Below are 21,303 nucleotides of genomic sequence, written 5' to 3'. Positions count from 1 at the left end.
CCCTTATTAGGTCTAGTAACATTTTATAGATTCCATAGGATTTTCTAACATTGAGAATCATGTTTGCAAATAACAGTTTTACTTCTTCCTTTCTAATTCTGGATGCTTTTTTGTTTTTTGCCTTATTGTAGTGGCAGTGGGTGGGGATGGTGTGTTTTTAGGGAGAGCTCATCTCTCTGGCATTGATCAGGAGAGAGACATTCAGCTTCAGAGACTTTAATTTTGCTGTTATGTGAACTGACTCACAGTTGCAAAGTCTAAAGTTTCCCGTATCTTTTGGTTCACTTTGCTCTTTAGCTTCCTCTAAGCAGCACGGCCTATAGATTGTTTCTGTCGAACCTGTTCTGGAAAAGAATGGGCCTCTTGTAGCATGGACCCAATTTTCTCCTCAGACTGCTCATGATTCCTGTCATGGTTCCAACCTGGGGATTTTAGGCACTTTGTCTTGCCTACCAAAACTCTCATCTCTTCTCCCTGCACCATAATACCAAATGGAGGAGTTACATGTCCAATCTTGTTCCTTCTAGTTAGTTCAAGTTAGAACTAATTGGAATAACTGTCTGATACTCTTTAGAGTTTGTGGTGTATAAATGTGTACATGTACGTACACCCATATGTGTGTGTCCATTTCTCTAGATTCACGGTAGATACTCTTTTTGATAGGTTTAGAGAAGGGGCAGTATGCAAATATATTCTAATGCTGTTATTCTTGGAAATCTAATTCATCTATTTAAAACAATTGCTCTTCATAAATGTTACAATAAAAGTACTATAAAAAGGACCGTTTCTGTGGTAGGTAAAAAAATGTGTTTAGCCAGCTCCCGAAATGGTCCCCAGTGAGTCTCATTCTGGCATTCACACCCTTGTGTATCTCATCCAACACTGAATCATGACTGGCCTGTGATGACAGTATACTGAGGAAATGACAGCAGGTGACTTCCAAAGCTAGGACATAAATGATATTGCCACTTCTGCCTTGACCTCTTGGGCTGCTCACCTGAGGTGGAAGTGGAAGTCTGATGCTGTGTTGTGAGGATACTCAGCCATATACAGATACCTGGTGTGGGAAGGGAGGTTTTTTTTTTTTTGAGATGGAGTCTCGCTTTATCCCCTGGGCTGGAGTGCAGTGGCGGGATCTTGGCTCATTACAACCTCTGCCTCCGAGGTTCAAGTGATTCTCCTGCCTCAGGCTCCCAAGTAGGAGGGATTACAGGTGTGTGCCACCACGCCCAGCTAATTTTTGTATTTTTAGAAGAGACGGGGTTTCGCCATGTTGGCCAGGGTGGCCTCAAACTCCTGACCTCAGGTGATCTGCCTGCCTTGGCCTCCCAAAGTCCTGGGATTACAGGTCTGAGCCACTGTACCCGGCACAAGAAGGGAAGTTTCACACTAATAGCCGGCACCTATGTGCCAACCATGTGAGTGAGTTACCTTTGAGGCAAATCCCCAGCCTCAGTCCAACTTTCAAGTGACTGCAGTCCCAAGTGACACCTGACTAGACCCTCATGAGAGATCCCAAGCCAGTACCATCCAGCCAAGCCACTCCCGAATTCCTCATCCACAGAACCCATTTTTTTTTCCCTTTTTCTCTTTTTAGGACTGACTGACCTATGTTCACTGATTCATAGAAACTTTAAGAGATAGTGTGTTTTGTTTTCAGCCATAAGGCTTTAGGGTGATTTGTTATGCAGCAGTAGATACCTAGTATACTCTCCATAATAGGACTTCATAAGTCAGTCTAATTCTTAAGAAAGGAATAACAAATTCAAGAAGTGGGACCCCTGTAATAAAGCAATATATCTAGATACCCAGGATCATTTTTTATCTTTTAGTGGTGGGAGACCAATTCCCCTTTATAGCATGGAAATGCCTGGTGAGGAGGAGCCTGGTATCTGGAACTGTGTTCAGGAGAAGTATCAGTGTGATCAAGGTAAAACAAAGTCTGTCCATCTTGGCACCACTTTGATACTGGAGAAAGGCTCCTGTCCAGAAGGAAGGGCACAGTAGAGAAGTACTTGCCAATGAGTTGGGGAGGGCTGCCACTGACTGGCTGGCTTCAGGAAGTGTTTATCACTGACGGGCTCATGTTCAGAAGCTTGGAGTGACGCTGTTGTGTATTGGTTGATTTTCAGAGTTACGTGCACTGATCTAAAATTATGTAAATTAATGGCAAGTATTTGTTAGTGACTTGGGACTTTGGTCAAAAAACAGTCTTTTCCTTCCCTGAATATGAAAAATAAGTTCTTTTAATTAGCAGACTCCCCTCTTCACTGTTTTTTCTTCCTGCAGTCCAACTTACAGAACAGACCATAAAGAACTGTCCAGATCATTATTTGTGGAAGTATTGAGATATTTATATTTCAGCCGGTGTTAACATTTAAGTTATTTAAGTGCCAGTTACTGAGCAGAAAAATAGCTCTAACTACGAGTTTTTGTAATTTATTGTAAAAAGCTAAATGTAAAGCATTTAGGGTGTCCTGCCAAAGTCAACACTGGACAAGATCATTTAATATAGGACATGTCCTGTATATACAGGATGCCTGGCAACCGTCGCCAGGGTGTTTTGGTTGTTAAATGAATCTGTCCTAAAAGGTTCCATGCACATCTAGGTCCTTGGAAGGCAGAGGGCTAAAAGGGCGAGTGGAAACCATGGTTTCCCTGAGGACTGCCCCGCTGAGGACCTAAGCAAGATCCTAGGCTTGGGCCTCTTAAGAGATGACAAAGCAGGCGCCATTCTCCCCTCACCTGCACGGCCCAGGCTTCAGGTGAGCCACGGGGTGAAGGCGGCCAACAGCTGAGGCGCTGCCAGTGAACTGGGCCCCACTTGTGCCTAGAGGGTGAGGTATGGGTAGCGCCAGGCTGCATCAGTCGGTGACACTCCCAAGGCAATGCCGACGGCTGCCGGAGAAACCCGGGCTGAAAGCGCCACACTGCCAGTCCGCCACCAGCCTCTCTGCCCAGCCGGTCGCCGCGACCTCTCCTCTTCCGCAGGGCGGGGCCAGCCATGAGAGGCGGGGCAGGTCTGGCCGCGGGGCGACCGAGATGGCGGCCTCCGGGGGCCTAGAGGGGCCCTGGGCGCGCACTCGCCCTTCCGGCTTGGCCTTTAGTTAGTGACCAGCCCCTCGGTGTTCGGCAGAGCGTGGGTTTCAGCGAGTTCTACGTGCCAGGTCCGCCCGGTGCCGGCTTCCTCGCTGCCCCTGGCGGCTCGTCACCTCCCACTTCCCCTGAACTTGGTCCCAATGGCGGCCCGCCCCTCCTTCACCCGGACCATGGGCATCTGGGCCTCGCCGAAGCCGCCAAGGTGGTTACTCTGGCTTCTACAGCCCGGGTCCAGCCCTTTGCCACCGAGGCCTGATACTCTTTTCTGCCCTAAAGAACTTGCCCTGACAGCCTCTCGCTGCCGGTACTGACGTTTCTGATGTTTGGGGTCGCCTGCTTTCTTGGGTGGAGTGTTAAGATCCCGGTTGGGTGGGGTCTCCGGTCAGCATCACCCACTGGGACGCTGAGTATTTTACCCTTAATTCGCATTTAGCCACTCCAGTCCCTCTTCTCCTGAGGTTCTTTCTTTTGGGTCAGCGTCATCTTGCCTATAAGCATTCTGTAAAGACTCTTTACGTTTGTGGAGACCCAATACAATAGGGACAGGGCTCTTGGGTCCCTCAGTCTGCCCGTGGGAATGGGCTCAAAAAAAGCTCTTCGGACTGAGCAGGCAGGTGGAAGATTGTTCTGAAGACCAGGCAGAACAGCTCATAAGAAGGTTGGGGCTATCAGCGTGAGAACAATTAGAGGGAGTCCTAGTAGAATCCCCGTGCATCCAGTGCTGGAAATGTGGAAACTAGGATGGACATAGGTTGCTGTAGGTGGTGGAGGACAGGGTCCTTAGCACTCATGGCTGTTTTTCTCTTAGTTCCTGAGGATCTTGCTTGTCCAAACCCAGAAGACAGTGCATGAAGCCGGGGGACATCCGCCATGCTCCAAGCAACTTGGCCTCAGGTGAGCTGAGCTTAAGTCTTTTTTTTTTTTTTTTTTTTTTTTTTTTTAACTCACTTTAGCTATCACATAATTAGGAAAGGATCAGGAAGGCCTAACTTGGCCAAGCTGTGTTTTCCCCTTTGTATCTATCTCTAGGGCTATGGCGGATGTAAATATGTACTGGGGAAATAAAAGTTTTGTGTATAGAGAGTGGATGTATAGATTTAAATGGAAGACAGGGGACCTATGCCAATGAATTCTTTCTGAATGTGGAAATCCTGATCATGTTCTAGAAATGAAAGTTACCTGCTGAAATCAGACTTTTTTTTTTTTTTTTTTGAGACCGAGTCTCGGCCTGTCGCCCAGGCTGGAGTGTAGTGGTGCTATGATCTCGGCTCACTGCAGCCTCTGCCTCCCGGGTTCAAGTGATTCTCATACCTCAGCCTCCTGAGTAGCTGAGATTACAGGTGTGCGCCGCCATGTGCGGCTAATTTTTGTCTTTTTAGTAGAGACGGGGTTTACACCACATTGGCCAGGCTGGTCAACTCCTGAGTTCAGGTGATCCGCCCACTTCGGCTTCCCAAAGTGCTGGGATTATAGGCATGAGCCAACACGCCAGCCTGAGATCAGAAATTCTTTATTGGAGAGATTGCCCACGAATTGTATTGCATGTATCCCAGAGAGACTAGTATTGTTACTTAAATATACATTTTCTAAATGCTAGATGCAAGGACTGTGAAGTTGAAGGGAAAGCTGGATGTACTCTAAAGACTGGAAGGGGTCAGAGAAAGTGGTTCAGTATGAGATGGAAGAAATAGATACCTGTATTATAGGTCATGGTGAGGACAGTGGTTTCTGTACTGGTTCATTGGGAAGGCACTGAAGAATTTTAGGCAGGGAGATGACAGAGTGACAGAGTTGGATTTATATATTCAAAGGATCTTCCCAGCCCTTAGTGGCAAATTCTGTAGAAAGATGTTGGTCAATTAAGAAGATATTGCGGTCAGGTAAGATATTAAGTGTTGTCCTTTTTTTTTTTTGGAGACGGAGTTTCGCTCTTGTCACCTAGGCTCTAGTGCAATGGTGTCATCTTGGCACCACAACCTCCGCCTCCCGGGTTCAGGCGATTCTCCTGCCTCAGCCTCCCAAGTAGCTGGGATTACAGGCATGTGCCACCATGCCTGGCTAATTTTGTATTTTTAGTAGAGATGGGGTTTCACCATGTTGGCCAGGCTGCATTTTACTTTTTAATTTAATTGATTTATTTATAGTTTTTATTTTCTGGAGCAGTTTTCGGTTCACAGCAAAATTAAATGGAAGGTACAGAGATTTCCCATGTATTCCCTGCCCCTACACATGTATATACAAGTTCTGATAGAAGTTCAAATACAAGTCTGGTATCAGCACAGTACAATGTCAGTGTCTTTAGAAGAATGGAAATCCTTTTTTTCTTTCCTTATTCTCTGATATGTCCTAAACAGCATATGAGGTTTGATTGAGAAATAACTTACCGCGAAACCATTTAACACTGGTACTTAAAATAGTTTTTAGAGCAGTTTTAGTTGATAACAAAATTGGGCAGAAAGCAAGAGTTCCCATTTATCTCCTGCCATCACAAAACGCACAACCTTCTTCAGTATTAATATTCCACATCAGAGTAACACTTTTGTTATAGGGAGTGAACATATACTGACACATCAGTGTCATTCAAAGTCGATAGTTTACATTAGGGTTCACTCTTGATGATGACATGTATCCACTATTATAGTATTATGCAGAATAGTTTCACTGCCCTAAAAATACCTTATGCTTCTCTCATCCATCCTTACTTTCCCCTTAGTCCCGTCCCAGTTGACAACCATCAATTGATTTTTGTATTCTCTTCATAGTTTTGCTAGTTCCAAAATGTCATATGCCAGAATCATACAGTATGTAGCATTTTCAGATTGGCTTCTTTCACTTAGTGATAATGCATTTCATTTCCTCTATGTGTTTTCATGACTTGATAGATCATTTTGTTTTAGTGCTGAATAATATTCCATTGTCTGTATATACTACAGCTTATCCATTCACCTACTGAACTTGGTTGGTTCCAAGTTTTGGCGATAATGAAAAAAGCCCCTATAAATGTCCACCTACAGGTTTTTGTGTGGACGGAAGTTTTCGACTCCTCTAGTTAAGTAACAAGGAGCGTGACTGCTGGGTTGTATGGTAAGAGTGTGTTTAGTTTGTAAGAAATTGACAAACTCTCTTCCAAAGTGGCTGTCCCATTTTGCATTCATTCCCACCAGCAATGAATGAGCGTTCTGTCGTTTCACATCCTGGCCAGCATTTGGTGGTGTCAGTGTTTTGGATTTTGGCCTTTCTAATAGGTATATAGTGGTATCTCATTGTTTTCATTGCGGTTCCCTAATGACATATAATCTTGTGCATAGTTTCATATGCCTATTTGCTATCTGTATATTTGCTTTGTTGAGGTGTCTGTTGAGGTTTTTTGCCTATTTCTTAATTGGCTTGTTCATAAAGAGTTCTTTGTATATTTTGGATAATAGTGCTTTATCAGATATGTCTTCTGCAAATATTTTCTCCCACACTTTAGTATGTCTTCTCATGTTCTTAATGTGTTATCCTTTTAAAATAAAGTTTAATTCCCCCTCATTTTTTTCTTTCAATTGTTTTCTCCAAAACATTGTTTGCTAGTTTTTCACGCATACTTTTCTAGATGACTTTAAATGATCTCCCACCCCTGCACAAATTTCATGGATTTTTTTGGTAGGAGAGTGGATTTTATTGAATTCATGAGTAAATTTGGAGATAATTGACATCTTTACAAGTTTGATTCTTCCCGTTCAGAAACACTATAAGTTCCAATTTATTCAGTTCTTTTTAAATGTATCTTAGTAAACATTTAGTGTTCTTCCATCTTGTTCTCACTGATTTCTCTTAGGTCCATTCTTAGCAATTTTTTGTGCGAATGGCATCTTAGTTTCTTTCAGTGTATCTTCCAGTTGTTTATGATGGTACTTAGGAAAGCTAATAATTTTGATTTACTTATTCTATATCTAGATAACTTAGTGAATTGTTTTATCAGCTCTAAATGTGTTCAGTTTGTTTTCTTGGTTCATAGATGTCTTTAGGCAGATAGTTATTTCATCTGCAAGCAGAGATATTTATGTTCATTCCTTTCCTCTATATATGCTCCTTTCCCATCTTTTGCAGAAAGTAAAACCTCAGCTTATGGTAAATTGTCAACTATCAACTTTAATGGATTTGCTGTAGCATTTTACTGTCTAGATGGTGTTTGCTGTTGGTTTCTTACTCTCTTCATAAGTTAAAACAATTTTTTTAATGGTTGAACCGTTTTTGAAATAAACTCTTAGGAAATATATATTAAGCATCTGGTACATGTTAGGCACTCTACTGTGGGCTAGTAAACCAATCATGAACAAACAATTCTTGCCTCGTGGAGTTACATTCTGGTGGGCGGAGATAAGGTAAACCATATCATATGACAAGATGAATAATACCGTGGAGAAAAATGAAATAAGGTGAGGTACATAGGGACCATCCATAGGAAGAACAAAAAGATATCCCAAACCCAACTGCCTTAAAACAATGTTTTTTCCTTAATATTAGGCATTTTCTAGGGCTCATGAAACTTGAGGATAGTAGATGGCAGGAGAGGCAGACAGTTTGTGGAAGAAGAGATGATGGATGTAGGCTGGGAGGCGAAAGTTGTGAGAGAAGCTCTGGAGATGTCAGGGTGTGAGGTTTGACTTGCTGTAAGTGGAGGTGAAATTTGGTTTTATCTGTGAGCCTGTGGTTACTGTCCTCAGAAGCCCTTAATGGCTTGTTGAAGCAGTACAGTAATTGTATACAGGACAACATGATCCAGTCTGCTGTTTGGGCTTTTGGCTCACATTATTTTGGGGGCCCTTTGGACCTCGTCATTGCTCAGTTTAAAGACTGGCTCTCCCTTTGAGGAGTGTCTGCGTTTATTTTATTTTTTCCTTTCAGCGTCTCTTTTAGAGCTGAGTTCTCTACTTGCTCTTGTTTGAAAAGACACCCTCTCATAAGGACCTGCGTGCAGAGCCAGCAGAGCTGCTCTAAGCAGTTTGAGTTGCCAGAATTTATCCTTGATGTACAGTTCTTCCCTCCTTCCTTCAAGACCAGTTACAGTCATATTCCTTTTTCTCTATTCCCCTGTGCCCACTCCAGTCCATATGCTGCTTTAGGGGCTCCCAGGAGACAGAATGTAGAATGTGCATGCAAGAGTTAGGAGCTTGACTGTGCCTCTGTTGGTAGGTATTTTATTTTCAGCATCTGAAAAGAACAAGGCTGACTGCATAGCGTAATGAGACTCTTCTGGGAGGTGGAATCATCTGTGGGAGCATCAAGGTGAGAAAGCGTACAGGTCATGAAACCTCCTCCAAGCTGAGAGTCTAGTCTCTGTGGTTTGCAGTATGCTGAACTCTAGAAGAAGAGAAAGGCCGGGTGCAGTGGCTCACGCCTGTAATCCTAGCACTTTGGGGTCCACTTTCAGGTGGATCACCTAAGGTCAGGAGTTCAAGACCAGCCTGGCCAAAATGGTGAAACCCTGTCTCTACTAAAAATAGAAAAATTAGCTAGGTGTGGTGGTTGGTGCCTATTATCCCAGCTACCTAGGAAGCTGAGGCAGGAGAATCGCTTGAACCCAGGGGGCAGAGGTTGCAGTGAGCCGAGATCACAACACCTCACTCCAGCCTGGGCAACAGAGCGAGATTCTGCTAAAAAAAAAAAAAAAAAAAGAACCAGAGAAAGTAGCCAGTGGGCACCATCTGGAACTGCTCTGGGGCCTCATGGAAGGGTCAGAGGCTCGGGCTTCCAGGGTGGTGTGTGTAGTTTTGAAATAGATGACCCCCAATTTAAATTGGAGGAGGGGGCCCATATGGCCTGGAGGGAGTACCCTAAAGATGGTTTGAATGGTGATTTTTGGAGTTGAGGAGTTTGAGAAGCTATTCTCCAAAGATAGGGCAGCACCAGGTTCAGGGGGTAGCCATGTTTTTGGAGAAGTTTGTGAGTCCAGTGTGGGAGACAGCTTGGTGTGTTAGCAGTGCCCACGTTTGTTGTCTGGCAGATCTGTATTGAAGTTCCCGTTCTACCGCTTCCTGGCTATGTGATCTTCAGCAAAGTAATTGAACTTTTGAATCTAAGCTTCATCATTTGAAAAATGGGAATAGTAATTCTTATTTCACATATGTTTTGTAATGATTAAATGAAAAACAAGATGTAAAATTACCAACCTTAGCTGGGCGTGGTGGCTCACACCTGTAATCCTAGCACTTTGAGAGACCGAGGCAAGTGGATTGCTTGAACCTAGGAGTTTGAGATCAGCCTGCGCAATATGGTGAAAAACCCTGTCTCTAAAAAAAAAAAAAAAAAAAAAAAAAAAAGGCCGGGCTTGGTAGCTCATGCCTGTAATCCCAGCACTTTGGGGAGCTGAGGCGGACGAATCACCAGAGGTCAGGAGTTTGAGACTAGCCTGGCCAACATGTTGAAATCCCGTCTCTACTAAAAATACAAAAATTAGCCTGGCATGGTGGTGTGTGCCTATAATCCCAGCTACTTGGGAGACTGAGGCTAGAGAATCACTTGAATTTGGGAGGCAGAGATTCCAGTGGGCCGAGATCGCACCACTGCACTCCAGCCTGCCTAGGTGACAGAGCAAGACTCCGTCTCAAAAAAATAATTTAAATAAATAAATAAATAAATAAATAAATAAATAAATAAAATAACCAATCTAGGGGCCTAGTGCACAGGGCTAATCAACAAGTATAGTTGTCTTCATTCTTGGGAAGATGGAGATAGCCCCAGGGGAGGGAGTCAGAGAGGGGAACACCTAGTAAAGCGACAGCCTTGGTGGATGTGATGGAGCTCAGAAAACTGGGGGACAGATCTGTGCCCAGGGACCTGGCACTGCCAGCTTGTCTTTCAAGACTGGTGGTTCAGAGAAGAGGATCAGAACGGGCAGGCTAAAGGTTTCTTTCAAGAGAGCCAGCTTTCTGATAAGGCAGAAAGGTGGAAAAGAGAAATTTGCAAAATACTGGTGATATTTCTAACATGCTCCTCTGTACATGGTAGACAGTGTTGGGGAGAACCAAAGAGAAGCTAGGTACAGGGAGCAGATGGGGCTGTGCATGTGCCCCTTGGATGGGTGGATACAGGGTGTATTAGTTCATTTTCACGCTGCTGATAAAGACATACCTGAGACTGGGAAGAAAAACAGGTTTAATTGGACTTACAGTTCCACATGGCAGGGGAGGCCTCAGAGTCATGGTGGGAGGTGATAGACCCTTCTTACATTGTGGCGGCAAGAGAAAAATGAGAGAGTTTGGGCAGGGGAACTCCTCTTTTTAAAACTATCAGATCTCGTGAGACTTACTGTCACGAGAACAGCATGGGAAAGACTTGCCCCCATGATTCAATTATCTCTCACCAGGTCCCTCCCACAACATGTGGTAATTCAAAGTGAGATTTGGGTGGGGACACAGCCATACCATATCACAGGGTGAGTAGCCGCTGTCTGTAGTGGTTGGTGTATAGAAAATAAGGAGAGAGGATTATGGAGTACCTGAGGGTAGGAGGTGCCAGGGGGACAGATCTGTGAAGCTAGGAACCTAGGAGTTGATGCTGTTACCAGGGAGAAAGCAGCTGGATGCCAGGCTATAAGAATCAGTAGCAGCTAGGGGCTCCAGAGCTGAGTAGATGGGAGAGTGTTGGGGCTCCCCATTTGAAAGTGGAACTACTGGCTGAGGGCTCGCCCCAGCTGTGGTGGTGGATGCTCTTGTTTGAGCAGATCTTCCGTGGGGCTCAGAGTTGTGGGTGCAGGCAGGTTTATCCCTTCCCTGAAGCTCAAGCTGCTCCCTTCTTCCTTCTACTCCTCACTCAGAGATTGAGCAGGAACCTGTTGTTTCAGGAGTCAGTGACCTTTGAGGATGTGGCTGTTTACTTCACCCAGAATCAATGGGCCAGCCTCGACCCTGCGCAGAGGGCCCTATATGGGGAGGTGATGCTGGAGAATTATGCAAATGTGGCTTCCCTGGGTAAGGCCTCCCTCCCTCTGTGGCCCTTTGTAACAGTTTGCTATCTTCCTCAGATGTTTTGGGGATTCTAGTAGCCCTTGGGTTTGATGACTTCAGAGGAGAGTTTTGCAATCATCAGCCTCCAGAAATACTGGGTAGGGAAATCCCTGGGTTTCTTTGTTTTTGTTTGTTTTTTGCTTTTTTGTTTGTTTTGAGACAGGGTCTTGCTCTGTCATCTAGGCTGGAGGGCAGTGGCATGGCCATGGCTCACTGCAGCCTCAAACTCCTGGGCTCAAGCAGTTCTCCTGCTTCAGCCTCCCAAGTAGCTGGGACTATAGATGTGTGCCACTGTGCCTGGCTTCCCTTTGGTTTTGAAATTAGACTTCCTTATACTCCAGGAACAGTGTGGTCCCGGGCCCTGAGGGAAAGCATTCTTTCTGGCACCCTAGGTGAGCCCTTTGTTCCTTTGTCTATCCAGTTTTCTGGGGATGTTGGCCCTCCCTTTGTGGAAGGGTCTCCCAGGGGAGCAGTAGGTACATTTTTCCTGAGGGAGTTTCCCTTCTTCTGAGTCAGGGCCAGATTGCAGCTTCTTTCTGAGGAGAACCATACCTCCTTGGCTTTATCGTGGAGCACAGTTTGGACCTCCTTGTCGGAACTCTTACTTGGTCTGCTGATGTTCCATTTCTCTCCCAGGTAGCCTGATGGAGGGTGGGCTGAGAAAGATCTCAGGAATAGCTCTGGACATCTCCCCACGATTTGTCTTTCTCTTTTCTTCATAAAGTAGCATTTCCATTCCCCAAACCTGCTCTGATCTCCCACCTGGAGAGAGGGGAAGCACCATGGGGCCCAGATCCCTGGGACACCGAGATTCCGAGAGGCATCAGTCAAGGTGAGTATGAGAATCCAGTGGTTAAGTTTCTTGTTTTGCCTTCCTGGTTTACTAGGTAAGAAGTGTTTCTTATGCTTCAGGGAACAAAGCTCCCAGTTATTTATAAGTCATACTCACTGCATTCTCAGAACTCACACTGAGTTCTGACCCTGAGCTTCGAAAGACCGCCTCTAGGAGTACATGGCCTCGCGCTGTCTGCACATTCATGTGGCTGTCCTCCGAGGCAGAAAAGCTGTAACCCAGTAGCTCCTAAACCACTTTTTTCTTACTTACCGGTGGAGAAGTTTTAATTGTATGCCATTTTTCATTGCAAAGAAGTGGGGTTTCAGCCAAATTTAAGGAAAATATGATTTTTTTGGGCCAAACTGACTTATTTGTGCTATAGCTATACATTTTGCTTTAGGCCTTCAGCCCTGAAAAGAATGGCTTTAATTGGCCTTTTTAGTATCTAAATCACTTAAGAGTTTCATTTGCCATAATCTTTAGATCTACATTATATTTACCATAGATGGGACTATAGACGAAAGGGCTAGGAATATTCTCCCATCATAGCCCCCTACACACAGACACACATGCACACATGCACATATGCACACACACACCACCTAAAATTTCCCTGAGATGACTTACCAGTCCTGGAAGGTTTTGGTTACTTGCGTTTCCGTTTTTTTGGAAGAAAATTTCAAGCCTTCTCACGCATACATGCTTTTGTATATAGTGGTTCCTTTAGCAGTGGTACCACAGTGGCTTACAGCTCTCTGATCCAACTTCTGTTCCAGCTGACTTTCTGAAACTAATCATCTTCTATCCCAGAATATTGTGTGGAATATTTAAATATAGGATAACTAGGACATTGTTTAGAATTTGGGGTGATTGCCTGGGTTACAGGTAGGACATTGGGATCCATTTTTTTCCTGGTTTGTGTTTCTCAGTCTGCAGGACCTCTTGTAGTGTTGGAGCTGCTTCTCTATTCTTCCCAGTCTCTCATTCCTTTCTCCTCTTCTGGGTTTCTGTCTCTCTTTAAAAAATTTTCCCATTTCTTGCTGTTCTTTCTTATTCTCTCCTTCTTTTTTCTTTCTTGTCCCTCCTGCCTTCTTTCCTTCTCATTCTTGATTCTCCTTCTTCCCATTTCACCTACCTTAGTTCAGTTTTCCAGCCTTCCTCATGGGGAGCACTTGGCTGTCTTTCCTGTTCCGTTTCTGTGTCTTTACTTCTCCAATTCTATGTCATTATTTTTCTATTTTTTTTTTGAGACAGGGTCTAGCTCTGCTACCCAGGCTGAAGTGCAGTAGCACAATCTCCATTCACTGCAACCTCTACCTCCTGGGCTCAAGTGATCCTCCCACCTCAGCCTCCCTAGTAGCTAGGACCACAGATGTGCACCACTACACCCGGCTAATTTTTGTATTTTTTTGTGGAGACTGGGTTTCGCCAAGTTGCCCAGGCTGGTCTCGAATTCCTGAGCTCAAGCCATCCGCCTGCCTCAGCCTCCCAAAGTGCCGATATTACAGGCATGAGCCACCACACCTGGCCTGTCATTATTTTTCTTTGTCTCTCTCATCCTCCTTTATAGATGCTTGTATATAACCATTTCACAGGTATGTTTTTAAAAATTACATTCTGCAAGAGAAAATTAGGAACACTGGATCCTACTTTTCTCCCAGTTTTGTAACTAGGAACCCTTGTGGTTTCTTTGGTCAGGTGGTGAGTCCTGGATCAAAAATGAAGGGCCAGTTATAAAGCAGGAAGCCTCTGAAGAAACAGAGTTGCACAGAATTCCGGTAGGAGGACTTCTCAGGAACGTTTCTCAGCACTTTGATTTTAAAAGCAAGGCAATGCAGCAGACTTTCAATCTAAATCCAAACCTGATACTTCGAGGTGGAATGAAGTTCTATGAATGTAAAGAATGTGGGAAAATCTTCCGATATAACTCAAAGCTCATTCGGCATCAGATGAGTCACACTGGGGAAAAGCCCTTTAAGTGTAAGGAGTGTGGCAAAGCTTTCAAGTCCAGCTATGACTGTATTGTACATGAGAAAAACCACATTGGAGAAGGGCCCTATGAATGTAAGGAGTGTGGCAAAGGTTTGAGTTCCAACACAGCCTTGACTCAGCATCAGAGGATCCACACTGGAGAGAAACCCTATGAATGTAAAGAGTGTGGGAAGGCTTTCCGTAGGAGTGCGGCCTACCTGCAGCATCAGAGATTACACACGGGAGAGAAACTCTATAAATGTAAGGAATGTTGGAAAGCTTTCGGTTGTAGGTCACTTTTTATTGTCCATCAGAGAATTCATACTGGGGAGAAACCTTACCAGTGTAAGGAGTGTGGCAAAGCCTTCACTCAGAAAATAGCCTCCATTCAGCATCAGAGAGTTCACACTGGGGAGAAGCCTTATGAATGTAAGGTGTGTGGGAAAGCCTTCAAATGGTATGGAAGTTTTGTTCAGCATCAGAAATTGCACCCTGTGGAGAAGAAGCCGGTCAAGGTTCTTGGGCCATCCCTAGTCAGTCCCCAGTGCCCCTCTCCAGCCTTACCTCCTGTTCTTCTCCAGGGATCCTGTTCTGCTCCAGCTGTGGCTGTGCCTTCACTGACCTTTCCACATGCTGTGCTCATTCCTACCTCTGGGAATTTGTTCATGCTGCTGCCTACATCTGGAATACCTTCTTCATCTGCCCAAATAGTGCGTGTCTTCCAGGATCTTACTCCCACTGTGAAACCTTCCCCAGTTATTCTCACCCCTTCTTCTCACTCCTCATGAGCTTTATCTTGGCAGTCTTATGGTTCTTATGCCCAGTAAATCTCCAACCTAATTTTTTTTTTTTTTTGAGACAGGGTCTTGCTCTGTCACCCAGGCTGGAGTGCAGCAGTGTGATCTTGGCTCACTGCAACCTCCACCTCCTGGGTTCAAGTGATTCTCTTCCTTCAGACTCCTGAATAGCTGGGTTTACAGGCACACATCACCACCCCCAGCCAATTTTTGTATTTTTAGAAGAGACAGGGTTTCGCCATGTTGGCCAGGCTGGTCTCAAACACCTGACCTCAAGTGATCTGCCTGCCTTGGTCCCCCAAAGTGCTGGGATTACAGAAGTGAGCCACTGTGCCCGGCCTCCAACCTAATTTGAGTTTCATTCATATTTTTTTCCTCACCTTAAATGTGTTACAGCTGTTTCAACATAAATTCCATTATCATCTATATACATTTAAAGACTATGTTTATATAATCTCTTCTGGGTAGAAAATGGAAATACTGAACCTTTGCTTTAGTCCCTTTCAGTCTTGAACAACAGTGGCTGTATCTGCTTCGTGGGGTTGCTGGTGGTAGAACACTTTGGTGTTAGGAAAGTTTGGAAAAGAGGATATCCCTGTGTTAGGCTATTATGATTAGAGATAAGCAGCCTGGGAGAAATGTACAAGACTCATGGCTACTGGTAGAGAATTGGGATAAGCTTCCAACAATGGACCGTAGAGATTAATGGAGATTGTTTAGTGGGCCTATGGCTAGGTGGGGTATTAATACAGTTGAAGTTATATTGCCCTTGGCACACATCTTTGAGAATCTCGTACATCTATGCAAAAGATAGTGTGAAATAAACAGTAAAAAAAAAAGTATGTGTTGATGGCAGTGAGAGCAATCATGTCTTCAAACATGAAGTTTTTTTCCTTTAGTTTTGCTCTTGATAGCTAGATGTTTAACTTTTATTTCCTAAGTAAATGTACACAAAGTCATTCATCTTTGTTGCATGTGTTTTGTAGATTTTTCTTGATGAGCATTGTTTTTTTTTTTCTTTGTGAGCACTGGCTTCTATATTTTATTTCATATTTATGAACTGTAAATACGAATTTGATGAATTACTAAAGAAATAAAAGTAATGGTGTAAAGCCAACTCGAGGGGAATCTGAATAAGCCTCCAAAATTGTTTTTTAGAAATAAAGGGAGCTGTTTAGTGGGTCAGTGGCTAGGCTTATGTGGTAGGTTAGTGAAGTGGAATTTGGGATTGCTCTTGGAAGTGGCTTTGATGAGGATCCTTTACAACCATTCAGAGGACTGTGTGAAGTTGTTACTGGGAAAAGAACTTGAATTCTGCATTTATTGGCATTAATGTAAACATAAGTCCTAAGCATTGATGGAAGGGTCCATATATTTTTTTCTTTTGTGCTGCTGTTGCTATCTAGATGTTTCTCTATAACAGTTAATAGCAAAACCTTTACATTCTTGGTTTTTAAACTTTACCATGTGCCTGAATTGTGTGATGTGCTTGTAAAAAGAAGAGTTTTCTGTCTTGCAGAAATTCTGATTTTGGATATCTGTGGTGGTGGCCAGATCTTTAGCATGGACCATACTTTGAGAGATATGCTTCAAACAGAAAACGCTCACCCCTCCTCCTTTACCCAGCTTAAACTCTATGGTCAATTCTTAAAATAATTCCTTTACAGTCTCCCTTAACACTCTTGCCCTTCTCTTGCTTTGTCATGCTCACTTGGCAAAACCTCATCTCTGACTAAATACAGTTCTTTGCCTTCTCTGTTCCTGCACAAGAAGTGATCAAGAGAAAGCCTACTACCATGCTGAATTGTCACTTTAAATTCATGACCCTTAATTCATGGAGGCCCTTAATGTTTCCTGACGGTCATACTACACTTTTTGGAGTCCACTTAACTCCCCTGCTTTCCTAGGCCACTACTTTATACTCCCTCTCTTCTTTAACTTCCAAAACATCCCTCTCAGTTCTCATGCTCAGCTGATGGTTGTTTCTGCCTTCTGCGAGAGAACCGCAAGCTCCAGAAAGTGGCTGTGCCTTCAGCCCCGTGCCAGAATGAGAACATATGGAGCCAACTTGAGTCCGGAAGAGCTGTGGCTACCTCGTTTTGCCCATCTACTTTTCGGCTTGCAGTATCTGATTCTTCACCACTGTATTCTCAGTCACTTCCACTAAATAGTGCTACTGTTTTAAGGTTCTGTCACACTCAGTAACCCACTTCTGGTTCCTCATGCTGTGTCAGTGATCAGTAGTAGACTGAAGAATCCACCTTAGATTTGCTGCACACTATTAATTAGCTTACAAAATGTCTAAGAGGAACTAAGCTGGGATGCCACATAGGCAGAAGCCAGGAAAAATGACCAACCACAGAACCAAGTGATTCCAGTGGAAACTCAGCAACTGCTGGTGCCTGCTACTGGACTGCCACCCCCACTGAAGACAGAGACTGGACTACCAGGAAGGTTGTTTCACATTCTGTAGTAAAAATATCCCTACAATCATTTTGGTAGGGTCTTCTGTCTTCAGCTAGGGTGTACCTGCTCAGTGGGAGTTGGTTATATATGTATGTCTAAGTTGCAGGGGCTTCTGGGAAATACAGTTTTTGGATTCTGCCTGGGAAGACAGTCATAATATGGAGAAGTCTGAAAATGGGGAAGGGGTTTTCAAAATACGTTGGGTAGCTGTAAAATATCAGATACCCATTATAGGCATTGAAGGTGACCTAAATGACAGAAGGATGCACTATATTCATGGGTAGGAAATATTAGTTTCATCAAGATTTCAATTTTTATCAAATGAATTCATAAAAACAATATCAAAATTCCAGAGGGGCCTGTGTATAGAGAGGCAAAGGACACAGAGTAGCTAACCCAATTTTGAAGAACAAGGGGGTTTTATACTACCAGATATTATATACAATGATCATCAAACAGAGCAAAGCCAAAAACAAACTCCCCAAACCCAAGTTGAAAAAAAAAAAACAAAAACACCCTACACTATAATAGTATTATTATTATTTTTTAAGATGGAATCTTGCTCTGTTGCCCAGCATGGAGTGCAGTGGTGCAATCTTGGCTCACTGCAACCTCCACCTCTCGGGTTCAAGTGACTCTCTTGCCTCAGCCTCCCAATTAGCTCAGATTACAGGTGTGTGCCACCACGCCCAGCTTATTTTTAAATTTTTAGTAGAGACGGGGTTTCACCATGTTGGCCAGGCTGGTCTTGAGCTCCTGGCCTCAAGTGATCCACCCGCCTTGGCCTCCCAAAGTGTTGGGATTACAGGCATGAGCCACTGCGCCTGGCCTGTAACATGATTTGCTGAAATTTTAAAAAATCTAAAATAAAGGTACTGTTTAGAAATATACATATTTTATACAAAATTATAAAGAAAGCACAGAGAGGTAAGCATTAGTGGCACAGCTGAGAAAATATAAAAGGTAGTTCCGTCTCTATCCTGTCTCCTTTATTCTGCTACTGCTCTCATTCTGTCTCATCTCAGGAATCCAGTCCCAAGTGCTACCTGCCAATTGTCCAACACCCTCCACCTTTGCCACCTATTTCTTGTGTAAAACAGATGTTTGTTTCTAAAATATAATGAATTAGTGATTATCAAAGTACAGGCATACCTCATTTTATTGCACTTTATTGTGTTTTGTGGATATTGCATTTTTTACAAACTGAAGTTTTGTGGCAAGCCTGTGTTGAGCAAGACTATCAGGGCAATTTTTTTTTCGACAGCGTGTGCTCACTTCATTTTTCTGTGTCATGTTTTGGTAACTTACAGTATTTCAAACTTTTCATTATATGCGTCTTGATGATTAGTGATCTTTTATGTTTCTATTGTAATTGTTTTGGGGTGCCACAAACTGTATCCATGTAAGACAGTCAGCTTAGTTGATGTGTGTGTGTGTGTGTGTTCTGATTACTCCACTAACTGATGGTTCCCCATGTCTCTCCCTCTCCTCAGACCTCACTATTCTCTCAGACACAACAGTATTGAAATTAGACCAATTGATAACCCTAGAAATGCCTCTAAGTGTTTAAGTGAAAAAGTCAGCTTAGTGAGGAAGGCTAATGTCAAATGCTGAGATAGGCCAAAAGCTAGACTGCTTCTGCCAAACAGTCAAGTTGTGAATGCAAAGGAAAAGTTCTTGAAGGAAATGAAAAGTACTACTCCAGGGAACACATGAACGATAATAAAGTGGCCGGGTGCAGGCAGTGGCTGACACCTAGAATCCCAGCACTTTGGAGAGCCAAAGTGGGAGGATCCCCTGAAGCCAGGAGTCTGAGACCAGCTTGGGCCACATAGTGAGACCCCTGTCTCTACAAAAAATTAAAAATTTAGCTGGGTGTCATCGTGCATGCCTGTAGTCTGATGTACTTGGGAGGCTGAAGTGAGAGGATCCCTTTAGCCAAGGAGTTCGAGGCTGCAGTGAGCTATGATTGTGCCACCACACTCTAGCCTGTGTGACAGAATGAAACCGAAAAAAGTGAAACAGCATTATTACTGATATGGAGAAAGTTTTAGTGGTCTGCATAGTAGATCAAACCAACCACAAATTCCCCTAAGCCAAAGCCTAATCCAGAGCAAGGCTGTAACTTCCATTGTATGAAGGCTGAGAGAAGTGAGGAAGCTGCAGAAGAAAAGTTTGAAGCTAGCAGAGGTTGGTTCATGAGGTTTAAGAAGTCATCATAAAAGTGCAAGGCAAAGCAGCAAGTGCTGGTGTAGAAGCTGTAGCAATTTATCCAGATCTAGCTAAGTTAATTGATGAAGTTGCTACATCAAACGAGATTTTCAGTATAGATCAAACAGCCTTCTTTTGGAAGAAGAAACCATCTAGGACTTTCATGGAGAGGAGAAGTTAATTCCTGGCTTAAAAGTGTCGAAGGACTGCTTGACTCTCTTGTTAGGGGTTCGTGCAGCTGGTAACTTTAAGTTGAAGCCAACGCTCATTTACCATTCAGAAAATCCTGGGGCCCATGAGAATTACGCTAAATCCACTCTGCGTGTGCTCTAGAAATGGAAGAACAAAGCCTGGATGACAGCACATCTGTTTACAGCATGGTTTACTGAATATTTTAAGCCAACTGTTGAGACCTATTAAATATTAGGAAAAAAAATTTCTGTCAGGTGCAGTGACTCACGCCTGTAATCCCAGCGCTGTGGGAGAACAAGGCAGGCAGGTCACTTGAGGTCAGGAGTTCGAGACCAGCCTGACCAACATGGTGAAACCCTGTCTCTACTAAAAATACAAAAATTAGCTGGATGTGGTGGTGCGTGCCTGTAATCCCAGCTACTTGGGAGGCTGACAGGAGAATTGCTTGAACCCGCGAGGCAGAGGTTGCGGTGACCTGAGGTTGTACCACTGCGCTTCAGCCTGGGTGACAGAGTGAGACTGTCTAAAAAAAAAATTTCATTCAAAATTTTACTGCACATTGATAATGCATCTGTCACCCAAGAGTTCTGATGGAGATGCAGAAGAGATTAATGTTTTCATGTCTGCTAAACAACACCCATTCTGCAGGATCCATTACTCCATGGTTCAAGGAGTAATTTTGACTTTCAAGTATTATTTAAGGAATACATTTTGTAAGGCTGTGGCTGCCATACTGATTCTTCTGTACAAAGTAATTTGAAAAACTGGAAAGGATTCATCATTCTAGATGCCATTAAGGACATTTGCAATTCGTGGGAGAAGGTCAGAATATCAACAGGAGTTTGGAAGACTGACTTCAGCCCTGATGGATGACTTTGAGGGGTTCAAGACTTCAGTGGACAAAGTAACTGCAGGTGGAAATAGCAAGATAACTAGAATTAGAAATAGAACCTGAATATGTGACTGAATTGCTGCAATCTCATGATAAAATGTGATAAAAAGATGAGTTGCTTCTAACGGAAGAGCCACGAAAGTGGTTTCTTGAGATAGGACCTACTCCTTTTGAAGATCCTGTGACCATTGTTGAAATGACAACAAAGGACTTAGAATATTACATAAACTTAGTTGATAAAACAGCAGCAGAGTTTGAGAGGATTAACTCCAGTTTGGAAGAAAGTTCTACTGTGGGTAAAAGGCTATCCAACAGCATCACATGCTACAGATACATCTTTGGGAAAGGAAGAGTCAGTTGATGCTGCAACCTTCATTATTGTCTCATTTAAAGAAATCGCTAGAGCCACACTAACCTTCAGCAACCACCACACCGATCATTCAGCAGCCATCAACAGTGAGGCAAGACTCTCTTCCAACAACAAAGACTCACTGAAGACTTAGATTATCGTTAGCATCTTTTAGCAATAAAATATTTTAAAGTATGTACATTGTCAGATATAATGCTATTGCAAACTTAATAGACTATACTATAGATCAAACATAACTTTTATAGGTACTGGGAAATAAAAGTAATTGTGTGACTCCCTTTATTGTGTTAAACATTTTATTACAGTTGTCTGGAAGCAAACCTGCAATGTCTCCAAGGTATGCCTGTATTTTTCAAAATGTAGCCTTTCAACATTGCTATGAAGTATATCAGTAATAATATCTTATTTCGTGGCTGTCCAGAAGTACATAACTTGTCTTAATCTAAAAATCATTTTAAAAGCCTGATGATTTAATATAT

General features: G+C 43.4%; 1 protein-coding gene across 10 annotated transcripts; it reads left to right on the top strand.

Annotated features, from left to right (window-relative positions):
• Window positions 1-3,006: 3,006 nt before the first annotated feature.
• On the top strand, window positions 3,007-21,102 carry ZNF621 (zinc finger protein 621). 10 transcript variants are annotated; one of them, XM_007983755.3, is made up of 5 exons: window positions 3,007-3,167; window positions 3,908-3,993; window positions 10,928-11,054; window positions 11,815-11,922; window positions 13,624-21,102. In XM_007983755.3, exons 2-5 carry the CDS (start codon window positions 3,970-3,972, stop codon window positions 14,682-14,684), a joined length of 1,320 nt encoding a protein of 439 aa, XP_007981946.1. In that variant the 5' UTR covers window positions 3,007-3,167; window positions 3,908-3,969; the 3' UTR covers window positions 14,685-21,102. The 10 variants fall into 10 exon arrangements, with proteins under 10 accessions (XP_007981946.1, XP_037858487.1, XP_007981945.1 ...); XM_038002559.2 differs by having other exon boundaries at window positions 10,901-11,054; XM_007983754.3 differs by having other exon boundaries at window positions 3,007-3,301.
• Window positions 21,103-21,303: the final 201 nt, after the last annotated feature.

This window comes from Chlorocebus sabaeus, chromosome 22 (assembly GCF_047675955.1).
Source record: "Chlorocebus sabaeus isolate Y175 chromosome 22, mChlSab1.0.hap1, whole genome shotgun sequence".
Classification (NCBI taxonomy): domain Eukaryota; kingdom Metazoa; phylum Chordata; class Mammalia; order Primates; family Cercopithecidae; genus Chlorocebus; species Chlorocebus sabaeus.
The sequence above is the reverse complement of the archived record's forward strand: the minus strand, read 5'-3'. Positions and strand labels throughout refer to the sequence as shown.